We start from the raw sequence: 13308 nt of genomic DNA on the forward strand, positions 1-13308 counted from the left end.
CGTATCCAGCAAAACTATTTGTTGTTTTCTAAACAAAATTACAATTTATATACTTTTTAACCTCAAATGCTTGTCTCGTCTAACTCTGTGTGTACTCTGTGTAGAGATTAAAAAAGTATATAAATTGTAAATGTTTTTAGAAAATAACCGATCGTTTCGCTAGATAAGACCCTTTTATCATTTAGAGCCCTTTGAAGCTGCATTTTGGAAGTTCAAACTCAGGGGCACCATAGAAGTCCACTGTATGGCGGGAAATCCTGAAATGTTTTCCTCAAAAAACATAATTTCTTTAGGACTGAAGAAAGAAAGACATGAACATCTTGGCTGACAAGGGGGTGAGTACATTATCTGTAAATTTTTGTTCTGAAAGTGAACTACTCCTTTAAGAATGAAGTTGTCTTGGCTTAGTGTTTATTAAAGAAGAGTTAGATTTATGCATTTGCTTGTTTATTATGTTTCTCGGACTCTTTTCAAAGAAGAGGGTGTTTAATCTCACCATCTGATAGGGGATTATTCTGTCCTTATGTAACTGTGAGGCCAGACCAACTGTTTGTCTGTTTCCAATCCAATAATACATCTGTGTGTTCCTGTCTGTGGTTGTGAACTAATATATAGCCTACACACAGCTCGCTCTTCTAATCTGTTGTCAAGCAAAGCTTGCCTAGGTCTGTCTTTGTTATTATTATTTTTTTTTACGTTTTTTTTCTTTTATTTTTATTTTATCATCACTTATATTTAAAACCACTCACTTTGTGTGTCAAAATTTGAACGAACAATGCCGGGTTTTTTTTTTTCCTTCTCAGAACTGAAGTGACATTGCAAAAGAGTTTTAAACAACTTTTTTTGCAACCTCCACACAAAATACCCCAGTTTCACAGTGTACGAAGATTATTGCGTTAATATGGCATGCGGATATTGAAGCGGAATATTCATGACAGATTTCCTCTGACTACAGGGTGTGTCTCAAAACTCACTGAGGCGCCCTAACTAGACAGCATTTCGAGCGTCATAATAACGCAATTATTATTGTCCATTATCAGCTCGTTATCAGTCGGACGAGCTCGGTGCGTATGTATAAACTGAGCTGCCTCGGGAGCGCGCACGGTGCCTCAAACTGTTGCGTAGGAAGGCATTTCAGAAGTTTTTGAGACACGACCGCTGACTTCCTCTTGGCCAGTAAAGCGCGACAGTCTCACTGTAACTGAGGCACAGAAGCGCATCACTGTGATGGAGGAACCGGTGTGAAGCGACTTCAACATTTCTACACCCCTTTCAAAAAGCGTGATATTGTGAATAAAGAAATACAGGCTACTTTTCGTCTGGGTGGCGACTGAACTGGTAAGTTCACTTACCAAATACGTATTTTTTTAGTATTGTTTACATACGTAAGTTTTTTTTTTTTTTTTTAAATAGGGGTTTATGTTGTTTCATCGTTTTTTGTTTTAACTTTTATATAATTGTTTTTTTTTTTTTTTTGTGATTTAACAAAAAAGACTTTTTGATCATTGTTTAAAAAGCTATTTTCGTTTTTAAACGAGGTTTCACATTCACCTAACTTAAATAGTAGCCCTACTCGTTTTCAGGGATGTTTTTGTCGTTTCTCTGTTAACTAGAATCTGGTCACTTCTGTGTTAACAATAATTACAATAGAAAAAATCTGTTTCAGTCAGAGCCATATTTCATCACATTTTCTTTTACTAAATTAAAATAAGGCATGTTACTGTGTCAAATCTAGTAGGTTACATGCTTTTTTTTTAACAGTCATGTTTGAGGAACCTGCATGTTTTTGTGAAATAATATTATGCTTTATCTTTAGTTATACTGGTACTTCCATAGTTCAGTATAGTTTTACAGAACATATCAGAGGACACATTTAAATATTTCTCTTCCTCCTCAGAGGATCCATCTCCTGGTGTAAAAGGACACTCATAAACTCTTCTTACAGTTATAGTTCACGTTTCTCTACTGGATGTGATCCTGCTGAAGTCAGTAAGCCGTGGTGTTTCTGACCATTTGCGCAAACAGTATGTTTCTGGGAGAGAAAACAAATAACAAAGAGAGAACCCTGACAAGGAAGGTGGAACTGCCACATTTGCATGTGTGGTTCAATGAAAAGAGCTTTAGTTCTGAGTCTCCCTGCACTCTCTGTGGGAAAGGTGGAGGTGGTTCCTCTGAGCTCTGGGGCTTTGCAGCACAACATAATCTTTGGATGGGATGGGCGACATTGTCTAAAGGCAAATCTTAAAATTCCCTCTGGGTACGATCAGTTATCGGATTCAGAGTCGGAAGAAGGAAATGTACTTGTGATCAGGCCAGCAATTAAACAGGTTGATAGGAGACTAACTAAATAAAAGCTTGAAGAACCATCAAGTCTCTTGTGAAAACAAGCACACTTTAGTAGACCTTTCATTAGAGTATGCATTATGTTTTCGGGATACTTAACCGCTTTTTATTTGCAATTATATTAAAATGTGCTCTTAGTTGAACTTAACAGTTTTTGAACAACACAAGTAGGACTTTATATGTAAATTTATAATCATTTGTGACCCTGGATCACAAAACCAGTCATAAGGGTCGATTTTTGTTAAATTGAGATGCAAGCTTTCTATTGACGTATGGTTTGTTAGATTTGGCCGAGATACAACTATTTGAAAAAAAAAAAGAAAAAAAAAATCTAAATATTGAGAAAATCGCCTTTAAAGTTGTCCAAATGAAGTTCTTAGCAATGCCTATTACTAATCAAAAATTTAGTTTTGATATATTTACGCTAGAGAATTTACAAAATATCTTCATGGAACATGATCTTTACTTAATATCCTAATGATTTTTGGTATTAACTAAAAATCGATAATTTTGACCCATCCAATGTATTTTTGGCTATTGCTACAAATATAAGACTGGTTTTGTGGTTCAGAGTCACATACTGCGTTTGAAATATGCTTACTGTCAAGCATTTTTATGTTAGTTAACACAAAATAAGTGTACTTTATCAGACTTTAAAGTGAAACATTAATAATGTTAAAAAATATCATTATTACAGAGTGCACTATTTAAAGTGTTAAGAAGCATTGTCATTTCTTTTTAGTGGTCTTTTATTTCAATAACATTATATTATTTTCAAAGACAGTTCGTTTAAAAATACACTTTGAAGTTTTGAAGTATACTACAAGTGTACATTTAATAAAATGAAACACCCTTCTTTTTCACTAAAGCCTGATCCTATTAAAAAGTCAGCGAGTGAGACAAAAATAGCATTCGAAATCAAAAGCAACACAAGAAACGACTTCAAATAAAGAGAAAGCAGAACATGGGTGAACAAGCTACGGGAAACAAGTTTTAAATGCGCCACACGTTTCTCAAAGTCATTGCGTCTACTGAAGGACGCAACTTTAGCAGTTCTTAAATTACGATTCAGCGCTCAGCTGAACGCATCTGCATTTCCAGTGACATTTCTACAATTAACTTCTTCATCCTAGTTATCTTCAGGACAAACAAACTGACCATTGATATAAAATATGGTGTTCGGTTGTGGTTTTGTGCAGGGTCATGCATGTCCAGATTAAGAGTGAATAAGTTAATTATCAAGCATGAAACGAAACCTGCATAACAGCACATTGCACTCACATGACAAGACAAGCAAGTTAACCGTCCTTTATTTTTTGGCCATAACCACAAAAAGTGTGGTTTCTGCTCATCTCTCGGTCAAAATTGAGAAAAGTCTCTTTTCCTTCTAACAATCAACCAAGTTGGAATCTCTTAGTAATGGGAGGCAGCTCTGCACGTTTTGGTTGATTAATTTCTGCTATGTTCTCAGAAAAGTGTTAGGTGTTAAGGCTAGCTGATTTGAATCAGCTTTGAACATTAGGCTTTAACCAACCACAGTTTCCACTGAGCAGCTTCCGCATGTGCATGTGTGAGTGAGTTAATGACAAAACCACAGGCGAGAGAGAACTGCAGCCTTCAACGTGGAAGTCAGTATGAGAAACCGGTTATTTCGACTTTCGCTACATTTATCGGTCAAGGTTACATTTCCCAAAACTAAGGGTCTCAAGTCTCAACCAAGGGATTTTGGGAAATCATGTTTACCTATCTATGTCTGACTTTTAAAATACTAATACAGAAATACTAATCTGATGTATCATCTTACCACTTAGGTTCATCTTGTTGTACAGTAGGCCACAAAATGTCATTTTAATGTGACATTTTAAAACAAAATGAGTCATATATGTCAACATTTTCCATCATAATCTGTATCACACATGCTTTATCGTCTAACAAAAACAACCGCTGTTTAGTGGGAACTCAGAAGAACCCATGTTTTGCATACGTGCTATTCTAAAATGTTGTTCTGTTTTTAAGTGTACAAGGGCAATCTGCATTACTGTTCTGTTGTTAACTCCCCAGGCCTCAACATGGGCTGTGTGGGGACCAAACCGGAGCAGGATCCCATTGGCAAATCCATGGGCAACAATGACAGCTCCAACCAGACAGCACATTACACCAAAGACCCCACGGCGGGATCCAAAGCTGTAAGTTCTAGCATTTCGTAATTTCCGATTAAACTGAAAAGACATTTTTTTTAGGGTTATTCCTGAGTATGATTTCTACTGGAAAGTGCTGAGTTTAGCTAAACCATCATTATTTGCTGGTTTCAGCACATATTGTGGCTTCAAATACTGTACTTCCACTTTCTTAGAGACAAAGTACAGCTGTACGATCATCTTGACTTTGCGTATATTAAATATTATATGCGATTCTGGGCCACAAAACCAGTCGGAAGTAGCACGGATGTATTTGTAGTAATAGCCAACAATACATTGTATGGGTCAAAATTATCGATTTTTCTTTTATGCCAAAACTCAGTAGGATATTAAGTAAAGATCATGTTCCATGAACATATTTTGTAAATTTTCTACTGTAAATATATTAAAACTGAATTTTTGATTAGGAATAGGAATTGCTAAGAACTTAATTTGGACAACTTTAAAGGCGATTTTCTCAATATTTAGATTTTTTGCACCCTCAGATTTCAGATTTTCAAATAGTTTTATCTTGGGCAAATATTATCCTATCCTAACAAACAATACATCAATGGAAAGCTTATTTATTCTTATTTATACATTATCAGCAGAAGATTATGTCCCATGAACATATTTTGTACATTTTCTACTGTAAATATATTAAAAATACATTTTTGATTAGTAATAGGAATTGCTAAGAACTTAATTTGGAAACTTTAAAGGCGATTTTCTCAATATTTAGATCTTTTTGCACCCTCAGATTTCAGATTTTCGAATAGTTTTATCTCGGGCAAATATTGTCCTATCCTAACAAACAATACATCAATGGAAAGCTTATTTATTCTTATTTATACATTATCAGCAGATGATGTATAAATCTCAATTTTAAACAAATTTACCCTTTTTGTGGTCCAGGGTTACATATCTAATATAATATTTTGAATAAAATTTCAGACAGCACTTAGAGGCATCTGAACTCTTCATATAATTTATTTATTTATACACTTATGTATATACTTATGTTCAATATGTATTGTATCATATATTTATAAATTTATATATATAGCACTTAATAATTATATATATATTTTTTCTGTTTCAGTTTTAGTTCTAGAAATTTTAGCTGCCAAGACAACTTTTCTCATTTTCATTTTTCAAGTTTTTCATCGTATCATTTTCATCATAGTCGTAGTTTCGGTTAACAGTAGCAACGCTGCTCTGCACTTGGTTTCTACCTGATTTACATGATGACCTTAAAAAGAGTTGAGATGTTTATTTATTTAGACAGATATCCTCTATTTGATAGACGGCCTGTTTTTATGCTTAGAAAAGAGAACTGAAATGTCTAGTTTGGTGTTTTAAATACTGCACCTCTTTTTCCATCTACAGAACAGAACCACCTCTAACCCAGCTTCTGGGACTGATAGTAAGTGAAATTATCTCTGATTTCTAGTAAATAGATCTTGTTCAGAATGTTTAAGTATTGTAAAATAGTAGAATACTTTTAAAAAATAGCATGGCTGACCTTGTGAGCAAGTGTAAAAACATACAGTGATGTGGTTTAAAATGTGTCATGAACATAAAAAAATAGCTTGTTTTGAGGTTTAGTGGTGGCACAGATAGGTCACTGTTTTCCACATGCATTTAATTCAGCCTCAATGTGTGCTGCAACACAAGCAGTGTATATATGCCTGCTATTATAGTCTGTGTGAAGCAATATTAAATGTGTTCAGTTTGTCACACCATCGAAAAATGTGTTGTTACCCACCCAGCCAAATTTGAATGATAAAACCCGCCAAGTAAATAAATTCGTTATTAAAGTCTTAAAAAAAAGCAGTATTCTCTGCTCTGAAATGCTGGGGGCGTGTCCAGTGTCAACGCTGAAACCCCGCCCACTCAGCAGTCTAAACAGTCAAATATAAATCAATATAAATAAGGAGATACAGCTATTTTGTATATGACCACAAACAGGTAATATGCATTTGGGTTGTTGACGTGGCATGGCATTTTCACTGTACCGCAAGATAAAAATGAATATAATTAATATTGTCATATTGTGTTACATACAGTAAATCATAAAAAAACATTTCTTTGTCCTACATGGACTTGTTGTTTTAAAAGCTGCAGAGTTTTATTTTTACATTTTTGAGGCAAATGTCAATATTGTCCTATGGTGCGACTGTCTCAAGCATGGTTCAATACAAGTTTTATAAATAAAAAGAAAAGCATAAATGTTAATAAATACCTCTGGCATAATTGTACAAGTGTCTATTTTAGTAAACGGAAATCATTTTGTCATCCATATATTTCTGAAAGCGTAGGAACTTGATACATTTTGTCTCTGAAAGCCATGTCCTCTGGTGTGACTGTGTGACAAATTGTTACGTTTTGTTGTCCTTTGGTGTAACACCCCTAAATGATATTTTTTTAATTAAAAACTGTATGTTAAACTACATAATCATGGAAAATTATGCAAATGTGTCTCGGAATAGCACGGTCAATAATTGACACAAAAGGCTGAAACATCCTTTGGTGTGATGGATAATGTCACCGAAATATAGACAGAAAATTAATGGGATATCCTAAGAGAACGATGCAGAAAGTAAACAGAATCAAAATGATGCCTTTAAAAATGAATTCACATCTTAATGAATATAGTGTGAATATCAGTCATATTTAGCTGTTTCAGTAACATACTTAGTCAAAGAGACCGAATTCTGTCAATAAAAATGACTTTGTTTTGTTTAAAAAACATACTGATGTTGTTTGCATCAAAGTTAAACTTTTCTTTCTCCTTTGACATGTTTGAAATGAAATACTTTAATAACTACTATTTCTGTCGTTTAATGTGATGTAATGTCCTATGGTGTGACACACATAAAAGAACCACAGATTTGTTTTTTTATCTCAAAATATCTTTAAAAAAAGTTAGCCATTGCAATAGGACAGATATAAATATCACTCTTAAATCTTAAAATGTGACCCTGGAGCACAAAACCAGTCTTAAGTCGCTGGGGTATGTTTGTAGCAATAGCCAAAAATACATTGCATGGGTCAAAATTATTGATTTTTCTTTTATGCCAAAAATCATTAGGAAATTAAGTAAAGATCATGTTCCATGAAGATTTTTTGTAAAATTCCTACTATAAATATATCAAAATGTAATTTTTAATTAGTAATATGCATTGTTAAGAACCTAATTTGGACAACTTTAAAGGTGATTTTCTCAGTATTTTGATTTTTTTGCATCCTTAGATTCCAGATTTTCAAATAGATGTATCTCGGCCAAATATTGTCCGATCCTAACAAACCAAACATCAATAGAAAGCTTATTTATTGAGCTTATGTATACATCTCAGTTTGGTAAAATTTAACCTTATGACTGGTTTTGTGGTCCAGGGTCACAAATGATATAATTTTCAGCAGTTTTGAATGATTGACAGCCAAGTTTGTCTTGAAATTGTCCAACAAGTCATGGGGAAAAAATGTGTTAATTAAAATGTATTCATTTATTTATGCTATTTGTATTTTATTTTCTTCTTTATTTGCTATGTCACAACATAGGACATTTATGGTACAGTTCATTAAAAATCAAAAAAAAAAAAAAAAAAACAATGAAAGAATTGACAAAAATTGACTTTTACAAAAAAAAAAGGGCCCATGCTTAGTGGCTCCAGTGCATCATCGAGACATGATTTCCAACCTGCCCAAAAATTCTGAACACAAAAATGGTGAAAAACTCTTCTAACTACACAATTTCAATTAGTTTTCAGCAATGCATTTCTAACATTTATAATGTGTTTAGGATTGTCTTTACACAGACTTTATTTCTCAGCCTTAATCACTATTAAACTATACTTGCTTGAAAACCTTTGTACCCGGTTGGGATCGTGGTATAATCGAAAGTCAAGTGTTGTTAAACACACTATCATGTGACAGCAGTCTGTTTCTTACTCAGAAACCATAGTGAATGTGTGATCACAGCTCTTTCACACTAAAGATTCCATTTGCCTTTAGCTTCAGAGAACATCGCCATAGCTCTGTATGACTATGAAGCTATGCATGAAGGCGACTTGGGCTTCAAGAAAGGAGAAAGACTCAGAATCCTTCAGGAGTAAGTAGGCCTGTCCTTTTATATGAGGATTTAGCATGCAGTATCCTGGTTCTGTAATTGATTGAATGCTTGATTGATGTGTTTAGGTCAGGTGAATGGTGGAAAGCAGCATTGATCAGCACTGGTCAGGAGGGCTTTATTCCCAGTAACTATGTTGCCAAGGATACTCTGGAAACTGAAGAGTGAGTAAATATAGTTTGTGTACAATATAATATAATATATAACTCAAGTGTGTATGTGCACACTATTCAACATTTTTGTACACAATTCAAAAGTTGTCATTATTTTTCATTTTTTAAGAAACTGATACTTTATGGAGGCCAGTTTCCAGTTTGACTTTCTTTTCTTAGAATTGTGAGATATAAACTTGCAATTGTGAGTTATAAAGTTAGAATTGTGAGACTTAAAAAAGTCAGAAATGTGTGATGAAAACTCACAATCGCCAGTTATAAAGTCCAAACTGCAAGATATAAACTCGCAAATCTGACTTTTTTCTCAAAATTTCGTGATGTAAACTCACAATTGCAAGTTATAAAGTCCGAATTGCGCAATATAAACTCACTAATCTGACGTGTTTTCTCAGAATTGCATGATATAAACTCATTATTGTGAGTTATGTGATGTAAACTTGCAATTGCAAATTACAAAGTCCGAACTGCAAGATACAAATTCGCAAATCATATTTTTTTTTCTCAGAATTGCGTGATATAAACTTGCAGTTGCAAGTTATAAAGTCCGAATTGCGAGATATAAACTCACAATTCTTAACTTTTTTCTCAGAATTGTGTGATATACTCACAGTTGTGAGTTATAAAGTCAAATTGTGAAATATAAACTCACAAATCCTACCTTTTTTTCTCAGAATTCCATGATATAAACTTGCAATTTTGAGAAATTAAGTCAGAAATGTGTGATTTTGAGTTATAAAGTCAGAATTGTGATATAAACTGAAAAATCGGACTTTTCTTCTCAGAATTGCGTGATATAAACTCGCATTTCCAAATTATAAAGTGTGAATTGTGAGATGTAAACTCACAATTCTTTCCTTTTTTTTCAGAATGGCTTGATATAAACTCACAATTGTGAGTTATATTTGAATTGCGAAAATATAAACACACAAATTTGAGCTTTTTTTTCAAAATTTCATGATATAAACTCGCAATTTTGAGTTATAAAGTCAAAATTGTGATATAAACTGAAAAATCTGACTTTTTTCTCAGAATTGCATGATATAAACTCGCAATTGCAAGTTAAGTCTGAATTGCGAGATATAAACCCACAATTCTTACCTTTTTTCTCAGAATTGCGAAAAATAAACTCGCAATTTTGAGAAATTAAGTCAGAGTTGCGTGATGTAAACTCAGAAATATTACTTTTTTTCTCAGAATTATGTTATATACTCTCTTAATTGTGAGTTTAGTCAGAATTGTGAGATATAAACTCGCAATTTTAAAAAATGAAGTCAGAATTGTGTGATATAAACTTGCAATTGCAAGTTATAAAGTCAGAACTGTGAGATATAATTCTCAATTCTTACCTTTTTTCTCAGAATTGCTTGATATAAACTCGCAATTGTGAGTTATAGTTGAATTGCGAAATATAAACTCACAAATCTTACCTTTTTTCTTGGAATTGCGTGATATAAACTCTTAATTGTGAGTTATAAAGTCAGAATTGTGAGATGTAAACTCACAATTTTGAGAAATTAAGTAAGAATTGTGATCTAAACTTAAAAATCTGACTTTTTTCTCAGAATTGCATTGAATACACTCACAAATCTGACTTTTAAGAAATTTTGAGAAATGAAGTCAGAAATGCATTATATAAACTTGCAACTGTGAGTTCTAAAGTCAGAATTGTGAAATCTAAACTCCATTTGACCTTTTTCATTTGACCTTTTTTCTCAGAATTGCATAACTCGCAATTGTGAGTTATAAAGCCAGAATTGCATGATATAAACTCACAAATAAGACTTTTTTTCTCAGAATTGTAAGCTATAAACTCCCAATTTTGAAAAATGAAGTCAGAATTGTGTGATATATAAACTGACAATTCTGAGAAATAAAGCTACAATCCTAAAAAAATAAAGCTGCAGTTCTAAGAAATAAAGGCAGAATTGTGTGATATAAACTCTCAATTCTGAGAACATATGAGTCTTTTTTCCCTCTCAAAACTGGACTTTATAACTCACAATTGCAAGTTTATATTCAGAATTCCGGAAAACAAAGTCAGAATTGCAAGATACAAACTCGCATTTGCGAGAAAGTCTGAACTGGGGCTTTTTATCTTGCTATTCTGCCAGTATTTCTTGCAGTTGCAACTTTGTATCATGCAATTCTGAGACAATTTTTTAACATTTGGTCAAAATTGTGAGATAAATGTGCAATAAACTTTTATATTGTTTTTATTCAGTAGTGGAAACTGGCTTCCATATTTGTTTATTTAACAAAGACAATAAATTGATCAATGAATTGTGGAAAAGAAGCAATTTTACAGTTTCCACAGTAATATTAAGCAGCTCAGCTGTTTTCAACACTGATAATAATAAGAAATGCTTCACCAAATCATCATATTAGAATGATTTCTGAAGGATTGTGTGACACTGAAGACTGGAGTAATGATGTTTTGCATCACTGGAATAAATTATATTTTAAAATATATATATATAAAAAAAACATTATTTTAAACTGTAATAATATTACGCTTTTTACTGTATTTTTGATCAACAAAAAAGCCTTAATGAGCATAAGAGATTTAATGTAATTTTAATCTATTATTTAATGTATTTATGTGTGTGTCTACAGTTGGTTTTTTAAAGGTGTCAGCAGAAAGGATGCAGAGAGACAGCTGCTGGCATCTGGGAACAAAATCGGATCTTTTATGATCAGAGACAGTGAGACCACCCAGGGTACGTTCAGATAAGGAGTGTAATATCTGAAACATTTTTACTTCGACCACACATCTACCAGATTGTTATCTGCCCTTAAAAACATCTGTATCTCCTCCCTCAGGAAGCTACTCTCTGTCTGTCAGAGACTGCGACCAAACAGGAGACACCGTGAAGCATTATAAGATCCGCACACTGGATAATGGCGGTTTCTATATTTCCCCACGAATCACCTTCAACACCCTGCAGGATCTGGTCAGCCACTACAAAAGTAAGTACCAAAATGCAAAGATCTGGACACGTTTCACTGGATAATATACATAGTTTTAGTTATTACTGACCATTTTCATGAAGGATTGATCGCATGCAATTAACAAATTGTACACTTTTACATCTACAGAGCAGAGCGATGGGTTGTGCCAATCTCTCACTATTCCCTGTCTGAATCCCAAACCTCAAAAACCTTGGGAGAAAGACGCCTGGGAGATCCCACGCGAGTCCCTCAAACTGGACAAACGTCTGGGAGCAGGCCAGTTTGGAGAGGTCTGGATGGGTAAGTCACATACTGCTTGCTCCAATACGTATTTCTTATGTGTCTGTATAAATTGTTGTGCAGTGTGGTTTGTTTAGTAGGATCTGAAAGATTTTTGTCCAGGGTAAAATACAGAACTAAAATGGATAGTTATGACTCAAGAAAGTATTTATATTTGGCAACTGCAAACTGCCTTTAGTTAGGGTAATGACTATATTATTAAAAATATTTATTGCAAATGTTTTAAATAAAAATGTTAATATTATACATATAAAATGTTTTATTGTTTTCTTTTATCATATGATATCAACTACATATCAATTATATATATATATATACTTATTATATTATACTTGTCATAAAAACTATATATAGTATTTAATAACTTTAAATATTCAATATTTATAATTAATATGTTCAATATTTATTATAAATACAAATAAAATAAAATAAAAATAACCTCAATGTGTTTTATTTATTTATGTACACATACAATTACCATTCTACAAATGTTCAGTTGGCATTTTTAACATACATACCATATATAGTATTTAATAATTATTAAATATATATTTAATAACTTATGTTTAATATTTATTACATATTCTAAATAAAAAAAAAAATAACCTCAATGTCTGTCTGTCTATTTATTTTTTTATACAATTACCAGTCTACAAATTTGCCATTGGCATTTTAAGCATATATATACTATTAAATATATATGTATATTAACTTATGAACAAATATTTGTTATATATTATAAATAAACATAACCTCAATGTCATTTATTTTTCAATACATACAATTACCATTCTACAAAATTACAGTTGGTATTTTTAACATATATACTATATATAGTATTTTATATATATATATATATATATATATATATATATATATATATATATATATAATAACTTATGTTTTATTTTAAACAATATTTATTATATATTCTAAATAAAAATAACTATTTATTTATTTATACATATAAAATAACTTGTGTTCAATATTTATGATAAATTATAAAGAAAAATAACAAAAATATATATATGATAATATATATATATCATACATACAATTATTATTCTACAAATTTACTGTTGGTATTTTTTTAATATACACTATATATAGTATTTAATAATTATTACACACACACACACACACACACACATATATATATATATTCAATAACGCATGTTCAATATTTATTATATATTATAAATAAAAATAACCTCAATGTCTTTTATCATTTATT

The 13308-nt window shown here is 32.1% G+C and overlaps 1 protein-coding gene across 1 annotated transcript in view; it reads left to right on the top strand.

The window, feature by feature from the left end:
* The first annotated feature begins 1142 nt into the window (after positions 1 to 1142).
* The window catches only part of hck (HCK proto-oncogene, Src family tyrosine kinase), a 19354-nt gene continuing 7188 nt past the window's right edge, over positions 1143 to 13308 (top strand). The window contains exons 1-8 of the mRNA XM_073823801.1: positions 1143 to 1338; positions 4405 to 4529; positions 5910 to 5946; positions 8538 to 8634; positions 8721 to 8816; positions 11439 to 11542; positions 11646 to 11792; positions 11922 to 12074. Coding sequence (XP_073679902.1) covers positions 4413 to 4529; positions 5910 to 5946; positions 8538 to 8634; positions 8721 to 8816; positions 11439 to 11542; positions 11646 to 11792; positions 11922 to 12074 — 751 coding nt within the window. The 5' untranslated portion in view covers positions 1143 to 1338; positions 4405 to 4412. The remainder of the gene's footprint in view (positions 1339 to 4404; positions 4530 to 5909; positions 5947 to 8537; positions 8635 to 8720; positions 8817 to 11438; positions 11543 to 11645; positions 11793 to 11921; positions 12075 to 13308) is intronic.

This window comes from Garra rufa, chromosome 18 (assembly GCF_049309525.1).
Source record: "Garra rufa chromosome 18, GarRuf1.0, whole genome shotgun sequence".
Classification (NCBI taxonomy): domain Eukaryota; kingdom Metazoa; phylum Chordata; class Actinopteri; order Cypriniformes; family Cyprinidae; genus Garra; species Garra rufa.